General features: G+C 42.5%; 1 protein-coding gene across 3 annotated transcripts in view; it reads right to left on the minus strand.

Annotated features, from left to right (window-relative positions):
* LOC139925823 (ephrin type-B receptor 1-like) overlaps positions 1 to 25,000 on the minus strand; it is a 43,472-nt gene that overhangs the window by 8,656 nt on the left and 9,816 nt on the right. Inside the window, exons 5-13 of one of the 3 annotated variants that reach the window (XM_071917314.2) lie at positions 21,933 to 22,088; positions 17,844 to 18,106; positions 16,006 to 16,081; positions 14,507 to 14,631; positions 6,833 to 6,998; positions 6,234 to 6,339; positions 5,193 to 5,239; positions 4,484 to 4,618; positions 517 to 764 (exon numbers count right to left, since the gene is read on the minus strand). In XM_071917314.2, coding sequence (XP_071773415.1) covers positions 517 to 764; positions 4,484 to 4,618; positions 5,193 to 5,239; positions 6,234 to 6,339; positions 6,833 to 6,998; positions 14,507 to 14,631; positions 16,006 to 16,081; positions 17,844 to 18,106; positions 21,933 to 22,088 — 1,322 coding nt within the window. Of the gene's footprint in view, positions 1 to 516; positions 765 to 4,483; positions 4,619 to 5,175; positions 5,243 to 6,233; positions 6,340 to 6,832; positions 6,999 to 14,506; positions 14,632 to 16,005; positions 16,082 to 17,843; positions 18,107 to 21,932; positions 22,089 to 25,000 lie in introns of all 3 variants that reach the window. The other 2 variants (XM_071917313.2, XM_071917311.2) reach the window with 2 other exon arrangements.

Raw genomic sequence — 25,000 nt, forward strand, 5'->3', positions numbered from 1 at the left:
TGCCTTAAGGATCTGCTCACCCACCTAAAACAATTTAATTAGTTTCAATAGCAAGTTTAACATGGTCTGTTTCAGAAGCTTTTCCAACCCTAACATTCTGAGGGGAAACACATCATATTTGCAATTTGGGAATTTTTTTTGGCATTAAAATGGTTAATTTTAAAGATATTGAATATCGGCACAAAGTATCGGCTATCAGCAGCTTCAATCCAAAAATTGGGTATTGGTATCGGACTTTGTAGCCATTGTAGAAATACTTCTTCATGCATTTATCTTGCATCTATCCCACATTATAACTGCAGACAATTCTTTCTTGAATGGTATATAACAGGAACAAGTTCATAAATTATTATGCAAAACTCATTCCTTGTAACTTCCAATAGCTGCAAGGGAGAAAACTTGCTTTCTCCACACAATTTCTCTTGGAAACGAAGCCAAGGTGCAGCAGCAGACTGCAACATGGCTCCATCTGTATGTGTGTGTGTGTGTGTGTGTGTGTGTATGTGTGTTATTTACCCTGAGAAATGAATCCAGTGCTCCGTTCTCCATGAACTCTGTGATGATCATGGTGGGCCGGCTCTTGGTGACCACGCCCTCCAGCCTAATGATGTTTGGTTGGTCGAACTGGCCCATGATTGACGCCTCGGACAGGAAGTCCCGCCTCTGCCTCTCGGAGTAGCCCACCTTCAGCGTCTTGATGGCCACGAGAAGTTCCTTTTTCCCCACGGGCTTCAGGCGGCCCTTGTACACCTCCCCAAACTCACCTGAGGAAAGAGGTGGAATACGCCTTTAACACATTATGTATTGATCACTTTGTTCTCACTGAAAGCCTTTAAAGCTCTTCGGAAAACTAGAAAGTACAGTATGTGCCTCAACATGGAAAAACAAATACATTGTTGGTGATAGATTAATTGCATTTTAATCACATTTTCTGATGTAAAATGGGTCTCCTGTAAAGTGAAATGAGCCTGGGTTCATGCCGTTTGGCCATGTATTTTTTTTAAACAACACTTTTAATCCTCTAATTAAACAAGAAAGAACGCATTGTTATTTACAGCAGATAACTTGGGGAGTAGTTTCAGGGGCAGGGAGTGTTAAACACATAAAAACACTCTCACTCCTGGGAGCCGCCCTCTGCAACCTCAGCCTCATACTGATGGCCACTGAGCAGCTCCACTGGAGCAGTGTGGGGTCGAGGGTCTTGCTCAAGGGCACTTTGATGGTAGTTTCTGCAGGCTGAAAGAGGAACAAAATTGGATTCCCTCACCAGTTCCTCTCGGGGGTGAGGAAAAGGCTGAGTAGCAGTAGTGGGAAACAAGATAAAGGGACATAGGCATTTTTTGCTCAGTTACTTTAGCTCTGCACACCTCAACTGAAAAAAAAGCAACCGGGTGCCTTGGTGGTTAAAGAGACTGTCCTGAAACAGGAAGTTCATAGGTTCAATCCCTGCTCACATTTTCATTTGTCATGTAAAGCACTTTGTAAATCTGGATAAGTGCACTATAACCTTTATTTATAGAGCACTTTGTTAGGTTGTGACCAGGACGCATTTTGGTAAATGACGCATTTTTTTCAGCTAAATTCCTGATGCTTTTATCCAGAGTGCCTTCAGAGATGCTTTCTGCTGTGTTGATTACAAGGCAAGTTATAGATCAAAAATCAATAGGCCAAGAGCTCTAGAATGTTAGCTGACTTCATGTGTGTCGTTTCTTTCTGTTGAACTGCATTCATCTGTGAATAAAAGCAGTTTTGGAGAAAATAATTGTGTTGGTCCCATGGTCACCGAAAATGAAAGAAACTGGGATGGTTTTGACCTTGAATACAGAATTTGGGTTTCCTTCCACTGCTGGAGACGCAAATGTCTTTTGTCAAAATAAATGTCACCCTGTGCTGCTCGGGGACATGAAAATTGAATGTCACTTCAAAATAAAAGTCCTCGTCCCGGAGATAAAAATCGCTGCGTGAATAATGGATGAGTGACGGGAATTGGATGACAGGCAGAGTCGTCCTCTCTCACTCTGATCTCTGCTCCACATCTCACTGCTCATTAAAAACTATCTACTGTCACTGCTGAACGCCAGGAGAGGGAGAGAGACGGAGAGAGAGGGAGGGAGAAATGGAGGAATAAGAAAAAGGATGGAGAGAGGAGGAAGGAGGCGTAGAGGAGGAGAGGGGGAGGCAGATGTAGAAATGAAAAGAGGAGGGAGGTGGAAACGAGAAGGGAAAGATAATAAGGAGGGTGGGGGGGTGTGGATGAGAGGGAAGGAGGGATGGATGGAGGAGAGAGGGATGAAAAGAATGGCTTTGTTAAGAAAGGGCGGCGAGATCCGATGACACGTCACTTCCTTGCTTCCTCCTAAACTCAAGGAGGAGGTCAAGGAGAGAGGGATAGAATCACAGAGCACAGCAAAAAATATCCATAACAAGTTATTCCGTCTAGAATTCAATCTCGAAATCTTATGTTTCTTATGAAAAAATCATCCAGCTGGGTGAGATCATTTTCACTTGTTTCCTTCGCTCGTTTCAGGAATTTTCTCCAATCAAACGACATAATCTTGATATTAGTGATCCAGCTTATTTCCAGGTATTGCCACTAGTTTCAAGATGATGAAAATGTTCAAAACGGGCGAAACTGCATTGGAAGTAAGTGAAAGTATCTCACCCCACTGCCAGATTCTTACACAGATTCATACACAGAGGAAAAGAGAGGGATGTAATCACAGAGGGAGAGGAAGAGAGAGAGCGAGAGAGAGAGAGAGTGAGGTGAGATGTTTTTATTATCTCCTTAGGGTGCTTTCTTCTTTTATCTCCCCTCTGCAATCTGTTGGTTTTTTTTTTTTGGTTTTTTTTCCTTGGTTCTTTGTTTTAGCATTTCTCTACGCAAACAAACTCTAAAACTCTAGAGGGGCAAGAATCACAGGGAGAGACGGAGGAAGAGGAGGAGGAGGAGGAGGAGGAGGTGGGGGGAGGGGAATCAAAGAGAGGGAGAGAGAGAGAGAGAGAGAGGGGAAATCATACTGAGGAAGAGAGACAAGGGGGGGAGAGTTGCACAGTGAGTGAGAGAGATATAGAATCAGAGAGAGAGAGAGAGAGAGAGAACTGTTAAATTCTCACTTTCTATTGCAGCAGAATGGGAGAGATCCCACCATTTAAGGGGCTCAGAATGCGGCGGTATCTCATATCACACAGGCTCATATTTTCCCCTCCCTCCCTCCGCTTCCCTTCATCCCTCCTCTGTCACCTCTGGCTGAGGTGAGAAACCTTCCCCCCCACCCCCCGAGAGAAATAACGGGAGAAACGGAGGGATTACAGAAAGCCTCTCAGAGTGGCTCAACAGACTAAAGCCCAAACCACATACTTGCGGCGGTGAGGGTTTGAATCTGGTTCATGACCTTTTCTCACACAGAGCGCCGTAGCCATTTGGATTTGATTAGTTTTGGCCAAAAAAAAAAAAAAAAAAAAACAACAACAAAGAAGTTATGCGTGAGAGTATTAAAACTGAAAAATTCTTATTTCTAATGTGGTGAGTGATAGAAAACAAACCACATAACAGACACAAGTAGATCATTACAACATTAAATCAATCTATCTATCTATCTGTCTGTCTGTCTGTCTGTCTGTGATTGATTGACTGATTCATTGATTGATTGATTGGACAGAAAACTATCACAAGCCACTGCATAGTTTCAGCACACAGGGATCAGTGGTGAAACAAGGCAGTTCATCACAGCTGCTGAAAAGTTGAATTTTGGAGATAAAAGTTTTTCATCAGATAGCTGAAATGTAAAAAAATTCTGCCCCCCAAAAATTCCAGAGGATGCTCCGGAGACTCCATTTCAAATCCAACTTTCTCCATTTTCCGAACATCACACAGCATTTTTACAGTGTGTGCACAGATAGCCAAAGAGGAATGCATGAAGTCAGTTTTAATTTATTCCTGTGAAAGTTTTGGGCATGAATAAAACATCTCTCTCGACTTCAAAGGGGAAAAAATAAAGCAAAATAATAAATTGGCTTTGCATGTTTCCAAATCTATTTCATTGACAGAAAAGTCTGGCACAGACGAAGAAATTGATTCACTTAGTGGAGAATGTCTTCTGTTTCAACTGACGTGTCAGTCTCATTAAAGAACCCAAGATTCACTTTTCAACTTTCCAGCTGGAGCAATGTAGAGTAATACAATGTAGAGCAGATATGATTTAGGAACTGAAGGCTGTGTTAAAATGAAAAGACGCTTACATCATACAGTAGATACTTTTTTAATTTTTATTATTTATATATATACAAACCAAGCTCTTGCTAGAGTAGATTCATGCATATTAATATTTTCTGACAGATAACAAAATGAAAATAATCATGGATGTACGTTTTAGATATTTTTTGGTTGATTTTTCCTTTAACAGCCAACAAAATAGACAAAGACAGAGAGGAAGAGGAATGTTAGAAACAAGACTGGACATGACGTGAATCAAAAACTCTCTACCTGCTCCTATGACTTCCTCTATTTTGACGCAGGAGGGGTCGATTTCCTTGGCGAACTCGCGGACGGCCTCGTTGGGGTCCTCGTAGGTGAAGGGGTCGATGTAGATCTTGACCCCCGGCGAGCTGTGGCCCTCGGACAGGGTGGGGAAGGTGACGGTGGGGGCGGGGCCGCTGAACATGTCCGGCCTCAGAGTCACTTCTGAAGAGGAAGAAGAGGAGTGCAAATATAAACAGGACTCTGTATCTTTCTCTGTTTTGGAAGTATGGTGTATGTACGTACAGTACCAGTCAAAAGTCACACACACATTTTTCTTCATTTTTACTATTTTTCACATGTTAGAATAGTAATAGTAAAGACATCCAAACTATGAAATAACACAATTATGCAGTGACCAAAAAAGTGTTAAACAAATCAAAAGCAAACTATCTTATATTTTAGATTCTTTAAAGCAGCCGCCCTTTGCCTTGATGGAAAGGCAAAGGCTTTGGAAAGAAATTCATACAAAGGCATGAACTTCACTATTTATATTTGTCTAAGAAACAAATTTCAAGCATTTAAGCCTTTAGATCGAAATGGCTTCAAGATAATAAAAAACATAGTACATTCACTCAGGTGTTTCAAAACTTTTGACTGGTAGTATAAGTACTGTATGAAGGTGGGTCTAATTAATAGATGTAAGTGTCAGTAGTGGCTCTACCTCCCCCGGTGTTGTACTGCTGCAGTTTGTCACCGTACACACTCTCCTTCAACTGCCTTCTCCTGCAGACAGAGAGGCAGACGGAGAGACTGTGAGAGAGAGAGAGGCAGCCAAATCGGCAGACCGAGATGGTGCAACAGATAGATACACAAAAACAAGTCAGTCACAGTTTTTTCACATGTTCACATCCAACGGTTAAGCAAATTTTACACAAACCTTCGAAATGTCACAAAAGCATGGAATGCAAATTAGTTGCATTTCCGTCAGCTGGATGGAAGCGAGTAAAAAGGCTCGCTGAATATCACACAAACACATCCACCTGAGAAAGTCTTTTCAAGAATTCATTAGTACTGGGCGAGTTGTTGTTGTTCCTTAGTGTCAGCTAATGTTTCATGCTTTCATCTGAGGACGAAAGCGACGAAATGCGCTTGGTGATATTTTAATGCGCCGGCTAATGTTCATACAAGCACAATAGGCACTTTATACTGCACATGGCAGGTTTGACATTTCTGGGAGGTTGCAGATGACTAATCTTTTACAGACATTTCAGAATAGCCCAGGCCATTTTTCAACTGAACCATCTGTTGGGCCGATCATGCCAAGCCGATGTCGTCATTTATTTGAAAATTGTGTTTCCATCGCTAGTAATTGCATAATTTCTTTATGGACAAAATTTTTGTTCGGCTTCAAATGTGAACACAATAACCTTTTGTGATATTGCAGACATTATATCAAATTTTGCCGTTTCCATGTAGCTTTTCTAATGTGAAATATCATTAAAAAATACTTGGATGGACACCCGGCTTATGTCTTTGTTAGGTTTGAGTAAAGAGCTACAGTTCCATATGTGAGCACATGCAATTTACCATTTTAGGTAATGAGCTGACTGTCTGTCCAGTGTAATTTACAATGAACAAGCAGGTATGGGTTCAGTGCCTTGACAGGACACATGGCTGCTGATGAGCATTATGGTTACAGAACAGTCTCTCTAACCGTTAGGTGACCCATGTGACATGCATGCATCCAGTGTATGTGTGTGTGTGTGTGTTTTACCTGGTACAGATGATAGCGATAGCCACCAGCGAGACGATACACACTCCACCCACTAAAGAGCCTGCAATCAGGGAAAGCTGCTGTCCCAGCTCTGACTTATACTCATCTGGAGACACACACACACACACACACACACACACCCACACACACACACACACACACCCACACACACACACACACACACACACACAAACACACACACACACACAATCCGACACAAATTTGAAAAGAGAAAGATATTATTTTCAGGACTTTCTCACATACACAAACACTCAATTACGCATTTCTGCAAGGGAAGTTATATACCTGACAGTTTCTCTCTCTCTCTCTCTCTCTCTCACACACACACACACACAAATATAGAGAAAAATAGTATCATTTATAAGACTTCCACCCGAGTGCAAGCAAGCAGGCACACACACATCCACACATGCACCCACCCAAAGTAGGGCAGAATTTAATCACTTGACTGCCAGACTTTCACCCTCACTCTCTCATATTCCCTTCCTCTCTCAGTCTTCCACTCTCTTTCCCCATCAACACAAACAACCCCCACCACCCCCTCCAACTCCCCACACCCCCGCCACCCACCCCCTTACCGTCGGTCAGTGTTTGGAAGAGCATCTCCTTGCTGTAGGCTCCGTAGCCGGCCACGGTGCGAGCCCTCACCTGGACCACGTAGCCCGTACCTGGCCTAAGCCCCTCCAGAACCACACTGGGGGCCTCGCTCTGGACCACCGAACTGTTCAACACTGACGACTGGGACTGAGGGGAGGAAGGGAGGGGTGGGGAGAGAGAGAGAGAGAGAGAGAGAGAGAGAGAGGGAGAGAGAGGGAGAGAGAGGGAGAGATGTTTCAATACCACCCCCAAGACAGACCATAATTCTTCCTCAACCACAGACAAGAGAGACAGAGACTAAATTTACTCAGTTTGAGCCTTGGGCTGCAAAGGATCCATTCCAAGTTTCATTCCAACATGAGATATCCACCATTTTAAAAATGTGACACCCACTCATAGCCTACATAATAATTGCGGGTATGAAAGTAAAACAAGACAACAGTAAACACGTTGTTCCCCTCTGAATGACGCAGACCCCGTTTGGGCCAATCAATAACAATTATGGCATTGATTTGACCTGTAACTGTAGCAGTGTAATTTTGAAAATGCTGGAGCACAGTGGTGAGATGTATCATTCCCTCAAGTTGCATCAAAGTCCGATAAGAGGTGTCTGAGATATTGTGTGTGACACATGGATGAATGAATGAACAATTGTAGCGCTCCTTTTATACCAATCAGTGTAATTTTCATACTGCTGCAGCGCAGTGGTGAGATGCATCATTCCCCCAAGTTTCATCAAACTCTGATCAGCAGCGTCTGAGATGGATGGATGAACGAACAAATGGAAGGAGTCCGATCTAGTCCTCCCCTCGATTTCATCATGGGAGACAAATATGAATTATTACTGCAGTTAATAGCTTACTTAAGACCTTTGCATATGAAATTGTAACCTTTCACATTTCACTTTTTCCCCACAATGGTTATATAGCATTTTAGAATGAATCCCTTAACAACTTTAACAACCCCTGTTGCATGGGGATACAACCTTATACGCTCAATATGGCTGCCTGTTCACCCTTCTCCATTGTTTTTATTACTCTATTCTCTTTTCCACTCCATACCTCTCTCCTCCACCTGTTCTCTGTTCTCCTTCCCTATCCCTTATTCCCTCCACCATCACCTTCTTCCTCTCTTTCTGCCCTAAATCCCCTAACCTCCATATCCCTCCATCTATCCTTGCCTCCCTCTGTCCTGCCCTGCCTGCCTCTCCTCGCTCTCTTCCCACCTCCTTCCCTTCCTCCACTCTTCCACCCCTCCTTTCCTCCGTCCTCTCCATCCTACAGATAATTAGGCGTTAATGTAGTGAATTCGATATGGTCCAGAGAGACAGGTCTAGCTTACAAATTCAGAGTATTTGGTTTTTTTCTCCCCCCTATCCCCTCCTGTGGTGAATTTGGTATGGTGCGGAGAGACAGGCCTATCTTATAAACCCAAAGCTACCACCTTTTACCTCCCAATCCTCTTTCTCCCTCCTTCCCCTGCTCCCTCTCCTCCCTTTCTTTCAGATAAAGAGGTTTTAATGCAGTGAAGTAGATACGGTCCAGAGAGAAAGATAGATATGGGGGGGGGGGGGGGGGGGGGGACAAAAGAGGGGGAGGGAATCGTACCTTAAGGATGGAGGAGGTGAAAGGGTGGAGGCAGAGGGAAGAGGAGAGGAAGAAGGAGGATGATGATGATGAGGAAGAGTGGTCAGGAGGGAAAAGAGAGAGGGAACAAAGGTGGGAGGGGAGGATAGGGGTGATGGGGGGCATGGAAAAGGGTGAATGAGCAAGAGAGGGTTTACTAGTATCAGAAGTGGCAGTTGTTGTAGTAGCAGTAGTAGTAGTAGTAGTAGTAATAGTAATAGTAGCAGTAGTAATAGTGGTGGTTGTACTGTAGTAACAGTAGTAACAATAGCAGCAGTAGTAGTAGTAGTAGTAGTAATAGTAATAGTAGTGGTTGTAGTAACAGTAGTAATGTAGTAGTAGTAATAGTAATAGTAGTGGTTGTAGTAACAGTAGTAATGTGGTAGTAGTAGTAGTAGTAGTAGTAGTAGTAGCAGTAGTAGTAGTAGTAATAGTAACAGTAGTAGTACTACTACTAGTAGTAGCAGCAGCAGCAGCAGTAGTAGTAATAGTAGTAGTAGTAACAGTAGTAGTAGTAGTACTAGTAGTAGTTACCTATCATTACAATCATTATTGCTATTACAATTATTACTTTGCTTTATTGTTACTGTTGCTATTATTAGCATTATTATAACAAGCACATATTGCGCAACAGTGAGTATATAGGACACCACTAATCCATATCAAATGAAATTACCAACAGCACTATAATAAAAGAACACAGAAATATATAAGCCTGCAATGACATTTTGTTATGGCCATTCCCTTAAATTACCTTTAAAAAACAGGATGTCTAATGCTGTTTATTATCCTTATTTCTCCTAATTTCTGTTACCATTTAAAATCACTGGAGTCTGTATTTTCATTTAGTGTACTGTTGATGTGACCAAAACCAGGCTCGGCTAATCCCACTATACCACCTACACCTGGACAGCTGCAGAGAGCGTTTGAAGAGTTAAAGCTGGGAGAGAATGAAATGAGAGAGGAGGCTATATGTGGAAGTGATGGTGAAAAGGGAAGTGTTGGGCTGGGCGGGGTGGGGGATGGATTTGGAGGTGTGGAAGGGGCTCGGGCTTGCCCCAGTGACGGGGTTAGGGGGCAGCCCAGCTGGGAAGGTCTGCTAGCGAGAGATAAGTAGGGGAAAAAATCCTGTCTCCCTGTGCCATATCTAATTCACTACATTAAAACCTCATTATCTATAGAATGGCGAGGAGGAGAGGAGGGAGGGAGGGATGGATGGAAGAGTGGATGGAGGGAGGGAAGGAAGGAGGAGAGATGAGAAAGGGCCGAAAAAGGGAGGTAGCTCTCTGGTAAGGAAAAACCTGTCCTTTCTCTCCAGGCTTATCAAACCGCTCCCCAAGGACTTCTTCACTTGAAGCTATGAGCTAAAATTAGTCTTTTTTTGCGGTTGGCTCGTCTACAGTGTGAAAGAGTTTTCCCCTCCTAAGATGCGTATGAAGGAAGGAAACAGTAAGAGAACAAACTGTCAGCTTTTGATTTTGGGTCTTAATTGGCTTCCATGTTAAATAATGTTAAAGCAAAGGGGCCAGCAAATAAGGCCAACTTTAACTTACTGCCCTGATTTTGACTATATGAGGGTTTTATCTGTGCTTAAGGAGGGCGAAGAGAAGAGACCTGTCAGGATAACGTTAGATTTGTTTTCCCTCTAATGGATTTTTCACTCTCAAAATAAGCTGCACCGCTTGTGTGAGATGTTTATTAAAGGCTTAAGTTCATGTATCATCATCTGTAAAATATTATTTCCTGAAAAGTACATTGACCATAGAACTATACTGTATTCTCCATAGGGCCTATAATTATAGCACCGGTGTTTTGCAACACTTGAGATCCACTATCTATTGCACTAGACATCCAATGTTATAGAAATCCTATGGCAAAATGTGAACATCTATACATTTACAGCTATACAGCAGGCTCATGTTAAGCTTTAAGACCACATTTCATCAACTCAGCTGGAAAAGAAAGGCTTATTAATTAGTCTAATATAGCTGTGAATGTTTCCTCTTTGAACAATTGATGAAGTGCTTTGAGATGCCCCATTCTGATAGACTGACATGCTCATTTCACAAAATATAGTGGAATTCAGCTCTGTGGGCTCTGGAAGATGTAATTGGATCAACTGTGTGTTATTATTCATGCAAAGTACAAAGGAAATCAGTAACAAGGATAATTAAGACCCAGTTTCCATTACATTGGACACTGCGTCTGAATATGTTAACATGTTTTTACAGAAATTGGGTCCTATAAGTGTCCCATAGCTGGAATTGTCAGTGGCATTTCTACTTGTGACAGTAAACCAGGAAAGAACATGGTTTAAGTGATAAGTTCAAATTTTTATTTTAGTACCTGCCCCACTACCACTGTTACCAACAACTTTAACAAGAGCACTAACAACAAGAACAAACACACACATATATACACACACACACACACACACACACACGCACGCACACACACGCACACAGACAGACAGCAACAAAATCACGATCTTGTATAGCTGTACTATGTTGTGCCGGAAAAGTAGAATCTGCGAGCCCTCTGGTGTCATGGACTTTTGGCCCGCGCCTGAGTGTTCTCATCAAAGAGAATAGATAAAGAAAGAGAGTCGACAGGAGTCAGGAGCTTTGAAAGTTTGTAGTTCTGTTTGTAGTTGAGAGTTTCACAGAGTTATGGAGGCATCAACTGACTGATATACTGGACAGAAGAAATGCGTCGAAGAAATGTGCGCAGAGACAAGCAGTGTTTGTCAAAAAATATATATTTTTTCAGTTTTGTAAGCTGGTTAGGAACATGGCAGGGAATCAAATGTGGGCTGTGGATGAGGAGGCATGTTCTTCTTCACTGGTGTGCCCACCATCCTCTTGTAGGTGCCTTTGCTCTGTTCTTTGTTTATGATCCGTCTGCAAAGGAAGCCTCTCCGCTGTTGTCTCAGCCTCCGAAAAGATGAGAATATTCTTTTGTAGCCTACGGCTTTTGGGTGATAGATATAACGTTTTTAGTTTAATAGAACTGATTTGACCTGCGTAAGCAAGTAAATGCAACCTGCATTTTCAGACGTATTGTTTTTTGTGTGAATATCCAAAAAAGCCAAGATAAGAAGCCACAGTTCTTCCGTTCTTTCAGTTTTTTTGTAGAAAGGCAGCCTTTGATAGGGGAGCAATCAGGTCCTGTAGGTTTCACCCCCTGAATCAAGGAAGAGGAAGCATTGGCCCCCTGAGGCGGGCAGCATGGAGTCTGATCGTCTTTACGCGGGCCGGTTTGATCATTGAGCTCAGGCGGCAAAGTGTTTGGTGCCTTGGTCTCCTGGGCCAGACAGGTCAGGACCTTGTCCACTACAGGATAGCCGGAGGCTTGATTGCCTCGGTCAGGCAGGATCTCCTCAGCCTCATGGAAGCAGACTGGTAGGAGCTTTGATTTGAGCAGCGTCCACTGTCAGGTCAATTGGTGCTTCGGTCTCCTTGTCTTTCTGTGATTCAACAAGGTAGTTGGCGAGTTCCTCCAGTGCTCTCAAACTGTGGTCAGGCACAGCGGGAAGCAGCGGAAAGCAGCAGAGTGACGTTTTTGTCATCACACTCAAATTTTACTTCCTTTTGCAGGACAATGAAGGAACTTTCAGAAATTGTCTAAAGTCTAAGTCGATCATATTCTCGTTGATGAACAAAAGTTCTTGTTCACTTTCCTGTTTCTCTGATTCCAGGAGGAGATTCAGTAGTTCAGAATCAACTCGAACTATTGGCTACTATTTATCAAACTGGAGCAGAGTTGGTCCGCAGGGTGAGAAGCAGTCAATCACAAATCTAGAAATAGCTGATGAGAGGGCGCTGAAGTACCTCTCACCAAGTACTTCTGTCTCCAAGTCCAGGAGGTACTGCATTAGTTTAGAGTCAACTCAAACTATCGGCTCCCATTTATCACTGAGGTCCAAGTAGGTCAACGGGGTGGGGAGGAGTCAAGCACAAATCCAAAGATATTGACTCAGGGAGAAGAGGGTTACTTCTCACTGAGCGTTTCCTTGTGGCATCGATACATCTGCTGATCGTAGGCAAAGGCAAGATGGAGCCTCAGCATACCGGGCTGGAGGGCTGGATGGTCGAGTATTTCCTACAAAAATGGTCTTAGTTATGAGAGGTGGTGGTGAGTCTATTTCTCTGGGAGGCAATACTCCATCCTCAATAGCCAAAAGACGTTTGTAAGCTGAGGAGTCTGTGTTGACTTTTGGCTTCCATATATTGAGACAAACCAGGGCCTCAGGTAGATTTGGAGCCGACATCAACAGGCTGAGAAGATGGACATAGCGTACAGCGTGGCTCAACAACCAATTCGGCGAAATCAGAGGCTGCATAAAAGCAACGCTTCTCCCCAAAGACTTGTAAGCAACATATGAGTAACAATCACCATGAAAAGCATCGAGGTGAGTGAATAACTGCATCGGAGCTATAAAAACAAGAAAAGGTTCATCAAGAAAAGAACTGAGACTCCTGAAATGGAGTTTAATAAGGATATGGTTATGTGCAAATAAAACAGCTATAAAACCTGTAGTTTCATCTTGTGTTTTATGAAATAGCCTGTAGTCAAAATCAGTAAAGTTTCAAATATATCTAACTAGGGTAACAACAGAGAGAGAATTCTTTTGGCTAATTTATCTTATACGAAAAGAAAACGGAATAAATTTGCCTCAGCTGGAAGGTCAACCTTCCATAATTGTTTTGATTCTCATGAGTTGCTGTTTTTTTCAAGCAGTTAAAGTGAAGAGTGGCCCACAATGAGATGTTTGTCTCTGTATCTGAGTTCTGGTCAGTTTATCCCAATGGACATATGAATTTTATGATCTCTCCTCACAATCACCAGCAGGCAATGTGAGGCGCTGTAGCTATGACTGATTTTTAGATTACATAACATGTTCGGACCCAGTGTCCAATGTACTGGACATGACTTACATGAACGGTTGTTACTGATTTTCTTTTTGATTTGCAAGACCGATGACATCCAGTTGATCTAATTAGATCTGCCAGAGTCCATAGAGCCCAATTCCACTATATTTTGTGAAATGAGCTTGACAGTTTATCAAATTGGGGCACCTCACACCACTTCATCAATTATTCAAGGCAGAAACATTCACAGCTTTATTAGACTCAATAAACCTTTCTTTTGCAATTTAGTTCATCAGATGTGGTCTTAAATGTTGAAATGAACCTGCTGTAGTCAGCTGTTAATGTATAGATGTTTACATTTTTTGCACAGGATTTATTTCAAATGTGAATGTCTACTGGAATAGAGAGAGGGATAGAGAGAGATCTCAATCATTATGAAACACTTGTACTATTACTATATCTATCTACTATATATGGCTCTATGATCAATTCTGACAATTGATCAATTCGGGAAATCATTTTGTACAGAAGATGATATATGAACTTAGACATATAACACAAGCGGTTGAGCTGAATTTGAGAGTGAAAAAAATGCATTAGAGGAAAAAAACCAAATCTAGGCAGTATCCTGACAGGCCCCTGCTCCCAGCCCTCCTTCATTAATCAGCATGTCGAGTCTATGAGGAGCAGCAGTCATCACACTCCAGCCTCTTTGAACTGACTAACCATGATGTTTAATCAGCCAGAAGTACAGATCTTAAGTAATAGGAAATAACAGCAACAATAACAAAAGGAATATTACAAAAAGTATGATTACAGCTGGAAATTCTTGGTCAGGACACACAGGAAAAACACAAAAACAGACTTGACAAACACAAGAAGACATCTACAAATGGATGTTGGGTGTATGGTGTCACAATCATCATTTTGTGTGCATATTTTTGTTTCATGGGTATCATCCCAGTGTTTTAGTTGTTATGGGCCAAAGGAGCTGAGAACCAGTGAGCTAGTTGACTCTTCTGTCCTGATAAGATAATGGATGACTTAGATTTAGTTGATATTGATTCCCCTGTATCATCGTAGCTAAGGGATGTACAGGCAGTGACCATAACAGCAAAAAGCACACACACACACACACACACATATCATCCCAGCCTACCTTGTCATAGTATCGTATCTCGTAGTCCAGGATGATTCCGTTGGGCTGTTCCGGCGGTGGCCATGACAACGAGAAACTGCGGCTTGTTGAGCTCACCTGGTGCATTATGGGAACTACTGAGGGAGCTGTTAAAACATACATACATACACACACACACACACAATCAATCAGGCAGTTAAAAGGTGTGTTAGCATGCTTAACCAATAAATATGAAAATCCAGCGTATAATGTGATGACATGCAGGGATTCTTAAAAGCAGACCCAAAGGAGAAACGTATTTTCTTCATGAAAACAAATTACCACTCTTATCATTCATGTGGAAACACCAGTTAGGCCTGCAATGCATTTGCCCCATAATTTAAGAAACCAGGAACTACTGGTAATAATACATTTCATGCTTGAGATGATTTTCATTGCTTTTCTGCTTTACTTGATAGCGTTCGGTGGAGAGAGAAAGGAATCAAGACAGAGAAATTCATACTACACATCACAGTAAGAAGTATCAAATCAATGTTATATTAAGATAGGGTTTATTAAAGAAAAAAATGCTTTTCTGAAAATATAACTGATTTTTGTTGTTGGCTTTATGATGATCAAGTTTGAATCATTATATTGTAAGTTGATGGTATGCATTTTACAGCGCTGACTCATCAGGACATCATGGGACTGCTATAATCCCCACTTAATGCTGTGATAAACATTGTATCTAATGCGCCAAATGCCTCCTCCGTTTTTCTTCTTTTGGCAACATGATGTAGCTGTCGCCTGCAAACCTCACAGCACTTTTGATTATCGCTACTTGAATTGACATTTTACACGGTTCTCTATATGTAAGTTCCATAACCTTAGAATCCCATGAAATGCACTGAAAACCCACTGCATAATTAAGAAAAACCCCACTGCAGTCAAGCCGAAAATAAATCTGTTTTTCTTAGCTCCTAAAAGATTTCGGGGATAAGGGGTTTGCATCCGGCAGCGGTCGCGAACGTGCTCGGAAAACGGCGGGCTGACAATGAATCATGTTTTGATTAGGAGTGAGAGCGGTTGCCGTAGATGAGGTAAATGATGTGTTTTCCATCAGAGCAAAGCGGCTTTTAAATCTAAATTGGGGTAGCGGTGGAAATATCACTTGTGTCTGTCTCTATAAAGTATTGATGGAGCAGTAACTCAGCTCACTTTATAGTCTCTAAGAATTACACTGTCAGAGACCGAGAGAGAGGGACAGAAAGGGGGGGGGGGGGGGCAGAGAGAGAGGGGATAAAGGGGAGAAGAAAAGAATAGAGAGAGAGGAGAGAGAGAGAGGGAGAGAAAGGGAGAGAGATGACAAGCTTATAACATGTTTTATGAATTAAAAGGCTGTAGCTCAATTTCCTTTATCCCCCCAGCCATCCCTCCCTCGCTTAATCCACTGTGCCCCAGGGTATGCTTATACACGCACACACACACACACACACACACACACAGAGACTCATACTCACACATTTGCACCCCCCACTCACCAGCCTGATTGGTTGTAATGTTGATTGACAGTTGCTGGGCGGGGTAAGGGCTCTTGTTGGAAACCCCGTTGATTGCCTGCAGAATATGAAGGGTGATGGTCAATAACTCCGGTTTACAGACAATAACATGAAAAGTTATTATAATCATTGACAACAATGGGATGATTTCCACTTCAGAGTGTAGATGTACTGAAGGTTAGGCTCTGATGGAAGATAATGCATCTTTCCCCGTCTTTCTCATCCCATCAACACAAAGAAACGATTTACAGCTTCAGAGCACATTTGAAGACCACCTCATGAGCTGCCACACACTGTCAATCATTTCATCACGAGCTCAGTTAATTATTTTTAAAAATGTCTTCAGTCTAAGATGCCAAATCATGAAAGACGTGGTAATTAAACAGTGAGGCTAGCTCGACGGGACGCGCCATGCTCTAATTCCAGATGATTGTTTTTTTTTTTCTTTATCTGTCCTTTTTCATTTAATTTTCCATTTTTGTTTTGTGCAAAATGATGTTTGCATCTTACATTCACAATACCCCTTTCCCCACAAATGTGTTTCTGAGTAATACAACAAGTATTCAATCCCTTGCATTACAAGGATCTGTAATCTGATTACTGATTTGTTTCAGTACATAGCAGATTACAATGGGGGTATAGGAAGGCCTTAGACTCATATGTCCAAGCCATGTTATTTATGTGGATGTAAGCCTAGAAAAGAGCTATGTTTCAGTGTATTCCTAGAGGATCCCATCTCTAATCTCTTGCATTAACCTAAAGGGGGTGTCAGCAGTCTAAAGGTTACGAGGTGAGCTAGTGACCAGGAGGGAGCTGTTTTGAATTCCAGGACCGGCGAGTTGGGGAGAGTGATGAAGTAACACTCTCCTCTCTCTCAACAATTACTATCAAGGTGACTTTGAGTGAGTCACTCCACCCTGATGGTGAAGTGGGCCAGTGGTGCAATGGACAACATGTCTGACCACGGTTCAGAAGATTCCAGGATATTACAAACAGCAGGATGGCTTAGTGGTTTCAGAGAACATGCTATAACTGGAGACCCTGGGATAAAAGCCAACATGTCAACTGAAGTGTCACTGAGCATCAGACTGAAACCCTACCAGCTCTACAGCTGCTGACCTGTAGCTGATCCTGACCTCTGACCTTCCTGTGGAAGGGGAGGTAAGCGAGAGAAGAGAATTTCCCCTTCAGGAATCAATATACCACCACTTTATTATCACTAACTGCTTAGTTGTCAACAGTGTGGTTGTACAGGGCAGCTATAAATCTAAATCATGTGTACACTGCAAAAAATCCCCATCTTAACAAGTCATTTAGTCTATTATTGAAGTGAAAAAATCTGCCACTGATTATCAGTGAGATAATTTAAGTTGTTTCCGATGCAGATTATAGAAAATTCTTGAAACAAGTTGATTTGCATCAGAAACAAGTGAAATTATCTAACCCCAGTGGCAGATTGTTTCACTTATTTTTAGAAAATTTGGATTTTAGGACTCGACTGAATGACTTGTTAAGATGGAGATTAGCGGTAGGACCAGATTCCTTTTTTGTGGTAAATAGTAACTTAACACATAACTTGTTAGATAATTTAAAAAAAAAGTACTCTAACAAGTGACCTTTAATGAAGAGTAACTTTGTAACATAACTAGTTACTTTTTAAGGTAAGTAATGAAGCAAAGTAACCTTTTTCAACACTGTGTGTAACCATTAATGTGATGGAAGGCGGTGCTGACAAACAGCATGCGTGCGCATTGCTCAACAGAACCCTTCCCTGGATGAATAAACGTTTAAAAAAGGCACTTTCTGTTCCGGCGGCTCACCTGTATATCGAAGGTGTAAGGCGTGTGGGCCCACAGCTTACTGATCTCCACACTCGTCACCTTTAACCCCCGCCGGCCCGGAGCGACCGCCACGCTGTCGTCACACGGCTGACACGCCCGCCGCTCGCTGCTGTGGCAACGCCTGCACAGGACGTTGTAGGCCAGGTCGTCACGGTGACCGGTGTCGCGCGGCGGGTGCCACTCCAGCAGCACTGACGTCTGGTTGACGACCGAGACCACGTTACGAGGAGCTGAGGGGACGCCTGGAGAGACAGGGAGAGAGATGGAGATAGACAGAAAGAGACAAGTCAAGGTGGAATGGACACTGAAAATTCCTGTTTTCGCTTCAAAATGCTGCTTAGTAATCCTGTAACTCGCCATCACCACAGTGCCGTGGAAATCAAGAGGCAAAACCAGAACAGGCAGCCAGGGTGAGACACTTCACTCTTCCATACCTGGATGCTATCCAACTTCATCACGGTGTTATTGAGCAGTGCTGCCTAGTAATAAAAGGAAGTACGTTTTGTATGATCGTGAAATATAACTTTAACTATAAATCTTCACAGCATAGCTTTGACTTTTTACACAACTCCCATAATCCTCCTCTTGTATTCAGATGAAATTCACATGATGTCACGTGAGAACATTTTAGGTCATGACTGGTTTGCATGGACTGCTGCCTTACATCTGGCTTACATCCGGTTAAATCGTTATATAATCAGAAGAGAACACGCTATAATATGCTGATCAACTACATATCCAGACAGCTGTAGGACTGTATAGAATCTGTTTTTTGTTTTTTTTTACAAAAGTATCTGGATAATGATACCTGTGTTGCTGGAATGTACTGCAATCCTATTACATGTCCTCTGTTAGCCGAGCAGGCCTGATGTCTGTTAGAGTGATAGAGTTAGAGTGATAATCTAAAATCTAAAGGTCATTAGAGGGAAAACACTTGGTATTCAACTCTGCACAAGGAAAGATTTTGATGTAAAAATACACCTGTATTATCTGACTAAATCATGAAGTAGGGCTGCAACAGAGAAGAGCCTCCCTTCCTCTCTAATTGAGACGCTGGTGAGTCCTCCTTTGCCTAAATTAAATTCTGATGTTGAGTATGGACGCTGGCAGGCAATCTTCTCCACACACAAAGTGATGAATCGAAACTTGAGTGAAATACAAAACAGCGCCCCGTCAGAGAAAGCTGGACTCACCAACGATGGCTGAACACTAACATGTAGGCATGTAGACATGTAGTTTACTGACATCATGTTATAGGATTTCTGGGTATTGAAGTCCTCAAAATTCAAACAGTTACCTCTCACTGCCATTTGGGGCCACCAACATGCAAAGTCACCTAGTGCAGCTTTCAACCATTACTGTGCTATCAGACTAGGGATTAGGGTTTCAGCCAACCGTGTCTTTAATAGTTAGAGAGAAGGATCTTTATTAGCTCTCCAGGCAGAGAATTAGTGTCTGACTGCTTGCCTCCCTTGCAGTCAGTGAGTCAGTCAGTCAGTCAGTCAGTCTCTTTCAGTCAGCTTGTCCCTTTGATCCAGGAACAGATATGGGTTTTCTGGGTGTCTTAATTGGACGCCCAGAGCTTTCACAAGGTTAAACCTAGCGGGTGCCCTTGTCCTTGACTGTTCACACTTATTCACACATATATACACACGCACACACACACACACGCACGCACACAAACACACACATATCATTGTCAGACTGTCATGTTGAAAGAAGAGCTGTGGAGACGAAGCTGAAGTTCAACCTTGGCATATGTAAAAATCACACAATCATAAGAATAAGAGTTCTGGGATGGCTCCGTGGGGAATAAGGAAAAAAACTATTTCTCAAACACACACAGACACACACACACACACACACACACAGCGCTGTATCAAAGTGTTGAATATCAGTAGGGGGTTGAAAATCTAAGTAGCACCATACTATCAACATTCCTACTGAGAAGACCCACCAGAAACCGTGCATTCATTATTATACACACACAAGCGCAGATAGTCACTCAATCATACTTTCTCTCTATCTGAAAAACACACACACACATTCAGTCACACTGTCAAACACACACACATACAGTTCACAGCAAGCATGCGTTTATATGCGTGATAAGACAGTAAGAAAAGAGGTGAAAATCCCATTTTAAATCGTGCCATTTTACTGCCAGGACTACAGAAGCCTTTACAAAAGGGTTAGAGAGACAAATAGTACTGCAGTCTTCAGCCAGACTCTATACTGCTTTCACTGTTTTACAACTTTATACTGTTTCACTGGCTAGCACAGTGTCATGCTGACCCATACGCACATATTCAACACAAAAACACTCGCACACACACACACACACACACACACACACACACGCACACACACACACCTCCTTCATGCCGATGCAACCCAAGAGGCATGCTGAGGGAATGATTTTCTGTCAGGCAGGCATCCACACACTGCGTGTTCACTCTTCCATTTCACTGATCCGGTTTTAGGTTAGGGTTTATACAAAACATAAATAAACTGAAAATACTTCACATATTGAAGTTCTATCCCACAGTTTCAGAGTTTTCGCTGTTGCATCTCGCTGGTGTCGCGTGGACAAACTCGTAACTCCCGTTTTTCCTCTTTTTTCGTCCTTGAATTGAAAGTCGCGAGTACTGTATATGCTGGGGAGGCTTCATAACTCTACATCCCATGGCACCCCTTCACTGGGAAATAGATTTTTCATCCATCAGCATCAATTTACATCAATTTGAGAGTGTGGTGCTGTTGCTGAGGAGAGTCAGATCTTTTCATGTGCTACTTCTGGTGTCAAAATAGGTTAACAACGCAAACTGATCCATAGCCACTGCAGTGAAATCATTTTTAAATGCTACATGTGAGACTTTCTCCTTAATGTATTGTAAAAATGTTGTTGTGAAGACAATTATCACCATAGCAACAGTAGCCCCAATAACTTTTATCATTTAGTCCACCTTCCAAGTCAGAAATACCCCAACCTGGTAGACTTTTGGTGTTAAAAGAAGCATTGTGGGGAGGAAAAAAGATTAAATTTGCCAGTAGGGCTTATAAAATTGTAGCACCATTGGTCACTATCACAATTTGTTTGACAGTGGTGTTTAGTGAAATTCCCACAGTCCTTGGGTTACCTTTTTTGTATTTCTTTAGCAGAGCCTTGCGAGCTCCATTCATGAATCTAAAACAGTGTAATGTTGACCCAGCTATGAATGAACCAGAGTTTATTTAGCCCCAAAAACCCATGCTGTTGTATCCAGGTCACCAAGATGCACACACACGCACATGCACACACACACACACACACACGCACGCGCGCGTAGTTTGAGACTAGCTGAAAGAGACAGTCCAAAGTGATTCATGTCTCAACCTACTTTCACCGTCTCTCTGCGGAGCTGAGAGGCAGCGTTTTTCAAACTCTGTGCCTCGTCTTGCATAGAAATATAGCCTCTTCTCCACTTTAAACGTGTATTCATTTCATTGGAAAGCATCCCTGAATGTGGCGGTGTCATTACTTGCTGGTCCCCAAGGCAGGAAAGTTGCTGCATATTTATATTCACCTAGAGTGAGGGGCATATATATAGGGTTAGACTGATTCACCACTTTGACTATATATTGGCCTTTTATTAAATATCGCACAGTCAGTGTCATCAGCCTCTGATATGATGGAGGTGATTCTGTTTGTTTTATTACATATTTAGTAGTATTATCCTGTATTTCAATGGTGTTTTAATGTTTCATGGCCTAAATGCGATTGCCTAGAGGCTTTTCCATCCTGCCAAGAATACAATTCTGCCAAGAATACTGAATCCTTGTAATTTTCTGGAATATTTTGGCATAAAAACAGTCAGATTTAAGGAATATCGGCACAAAATATTGGCTTCAATCCAAAAATATCGGTAAGTAACGCAATCTGCCTTCATAAACCCACCTCGGTCGCACTGTAGGCATAATCCCTCTACCTACTACCTGCAATCACCCTTGGCTACACTACTGAAAGATTTATTGAAGGTGTGTTTGTGGAACAGAGAGAGAGAGAGAGAGAGAGAGAGGTGGACTCACTGGTGCAGGCGTCCTCCGGTTTGTCCATGTCGCCGCGGTAATAGCCGTTACGACAACCGCAGAGGGTGGCGGCCTCGACGGTGGAGCGGCTGTTGAGCGGACACTGCTGGCATAATCCTGCCCCCTGCAAGGACTTAAAGGTGCCCTGAGGACACGCTGTAGAGAGAGAGAGAGGGGAAAAAAACACCATAAATAACAATAATGAAATGAGAATGAATCACGAAAGATAAGCAGTAAAGTTGGTATCCCACTCCCAACCTTATGGCTTCATCTTTGCTTTTGCGGCTCTTTTCTTTGCTTGTGTAACCTTGTTTCTGTGCCTTTTGTTTGTCTTCCTTATGAAGCATTTGGTAAACTTTGTTTTAGAAAAGTGCTATACCAATAAACTTGTTATTAGTACTATGAAGTCGACTGTGTGAGCACAGAGGGGGATTTTCTGGAGATAGCGGCACATTATCTTAAGATAAAACTTTTGGGTGAAGAAACTGAAAAACAAAATAGGTCTATAAAATGTCCCCATTCATTATCTATGGAGCAGCTCTTGCTTTTAAATCCTAACATGACAGATTAAGGTCTCAATTCTCTGGATTCTTTCTGGATCTGGGTCAGAGTTGTTCCTCTTCACAAATATTAACTGGAATATCCTGGGCCGCAGGAATAATATATAAGAATGAATTCTTACCCTGAATGATGTTCCCTTTTTGTCAGCTTTTATTTATCCAGGGAAGGGTATTGCTGAACATACATGCTTGTTTTTCAGCATTGTCCTGCTCATATTCATACAGTTTCATATATTACTCTTCCACTGAGCAGCTCCAATGTGATGGGAAGCAATGGGATGTTAAGTGCCTGGCTAAAGGGCATCTTGACAGTATTTGTTAGGAAGTTGACAGCATTATTGAGTTTACCCACCCAAATTTTCCCAGCTGGTACGAGGGATTCAACCCTCCAAAGCTCCAATCTGTGCTGAAACACTGCCACCACCACAGCTCTACACTTTCATTACAAGTGTATTTATTTTTCTTATTGAAGACAGTTTTCCACTCTCATATTGACTGACAGTGAGGACTGGCAGCATGTGCCAGCGAAACATGAGTTTTACATCTAGTTTGAGGCTGTAAAAGTTTTGTTGGTCATGTTCCTGAGCAGCGGGGTGAAACCGCCTGCCCTTTGAGTCGCTCTCAACTATGAAAGGTGCAAAAATTGGAGCCAGTGTGAAATTTATATTGCGAAAAAACCTCTGAATTGAGACTATAAGGATAAAAGAGGCAGGTTAGGGGAAGAGAGGGGTGAGAAAAGAGAGCTGAGACTGAACCGAAGGCTCTACTGAAAGGCTGAGTAGAACAAAATGGGAGTCCTTTGATGTTACTTTTTATTCCGTTCGGTTTTGTTATTTCTTAGCACTGCTTTGTTGTCCCTCGCACTTCTTTATTGTTAAGCAGCTTCAATGGATGTTCACTTTATCTGTGAGTCGCTCCGGATAAGAGCGGTGGCAAAATGCCTAAAATGTAAATGTAATGTAGATTTATGGTGTTGTAAGGCAGGAGAGGGCGGAGGATTGCATAAGTAGGCTTTTAAGGAGGTGCTGCCATACAAAAGTGAGTCAATGATATCATGAATCGAATGAAAGGAGTGAACAAGACAAAGTGCCATGAACTTAAGAGCCTCGGTATGTCACTTCATCAAATCTTTAAGGCAGGGTCAGGAAGACTGTGTTCGAGAAGAGTAAAAAGAGAGGTGGAAATTATAGAAAGAAAGCAAGAAAGCAAGAAAGAAGGGGAGGGAAGAGATGAAGGGAAGAGAAACACCATGAAACTATCTCTTCTTCTCTCCCTTCTCACACGGTGCCATTCTATTTCGTTCACTCTCCTCAACCGTAATTGTGTTATTTCTTATCTATCGCTGGTGCTTTTGTTCTAGCGTGGTTCAAAATGGAGGACTCTGTTCTTTGTCCTTGTGTTTGTAATGCGCATTACATTGCAGATAAGGCATAGGCATAAAAGAGAAACGTTTAACTCGCAGCCCCCATACTTGTGCTTTTGATCTCAGATAAGAACTAGGTTTCAAATAACATCAACCCCGTCAGATATTAACGCTGCACTGGGCCATTTTGCACGTTGGCGGCCCCAAATGGCAGCGAGTGGTAACTGCTTGAATTTTGAGGACTTCACTACCCAGAAAACATGTAAAGTCAGTGAACTGCGCTCTCCTCGGACCGAAAAGTCGTCTTCTTTGTGTCTGGTTGGGGTGGAGGTGCAGAGAAGAGAAGCCATTGATGGTGAGTCCAGCTTTCTCTGCTGTTTAGGAGACACTTTAGCATTTCACTCGAGTTTCAATTCATCACTTCCCACCAGTGTACATACCAGACACCAGATATTAATTTGAGCAATTAGGGCGAACCTGCAGCGTCTCAATTAGGGGGGATAGGATGCAGCTTCTCTGTTGTAGCCCCACTTTGTGATTTAGGCTAATAAGACGGGTGTATTTTTACATAAAAATCTTGCCTATAGTGCCGCTTTGAACCTGCCTCAACACTTGAAAGGTAATACTCCTCATGCTTTCTCACGGATTTATATTATATTCGACTATACCGTTTTTCCAGTTTCCCCCTATCTCAGTGTTTGTCAGCCTCTTTCTCTCTCTCTTCCTCCTGTCTATGGCGCTCTCTCCCTCTCTCTGTCTCTCTATATCCCTGACTATATAATTCCAGACATTTACCTCTCTTTGATGTCATGCCTCTTCAGAAGTGTCAATGGGTTGACAGTGTGCGTGTGCACGTGTGTGTGAGTGTGTGTGTGTGTGTGTGTGACAGAGACAGAGTCTGCCTGTGTGAGTGTGTGTGGGTTCATGCGCCTGTGTGAGAGAGCGTGTGTCCTGAATAGGCCGATAGACATCTGGCTTGTCAAGGTCATTTATTCAACAACCTTGCTCGTACACATGGGGCGTGTCACCATGGCAACAAGTCTTGCTCTCTCTCTCTCTATTAGTTATCTCTCTATACCTCTCTCTCTCTCTATAGTTATCTATCCATACCTCTCTCTCTCTCTCTCTCTCTCTCTTTCTCTGCT

Source organism: Centroberyx gerrardi, chromosome 9, assembly GCF_048128805.1.
Source record: "Centroberyx gerrardi isolate f3 chromosome 9, fCenGer3.hap1.cur.20231027, whole genome shotgun sequence".
Classification (NCBI taxonomy): domain Eukaryota; kingdom Metazoa; phylum Chordata; class Actinopteri; order Beryciformes; family Berycidae; genus Centroberyx; species Centroberyx gerrardi.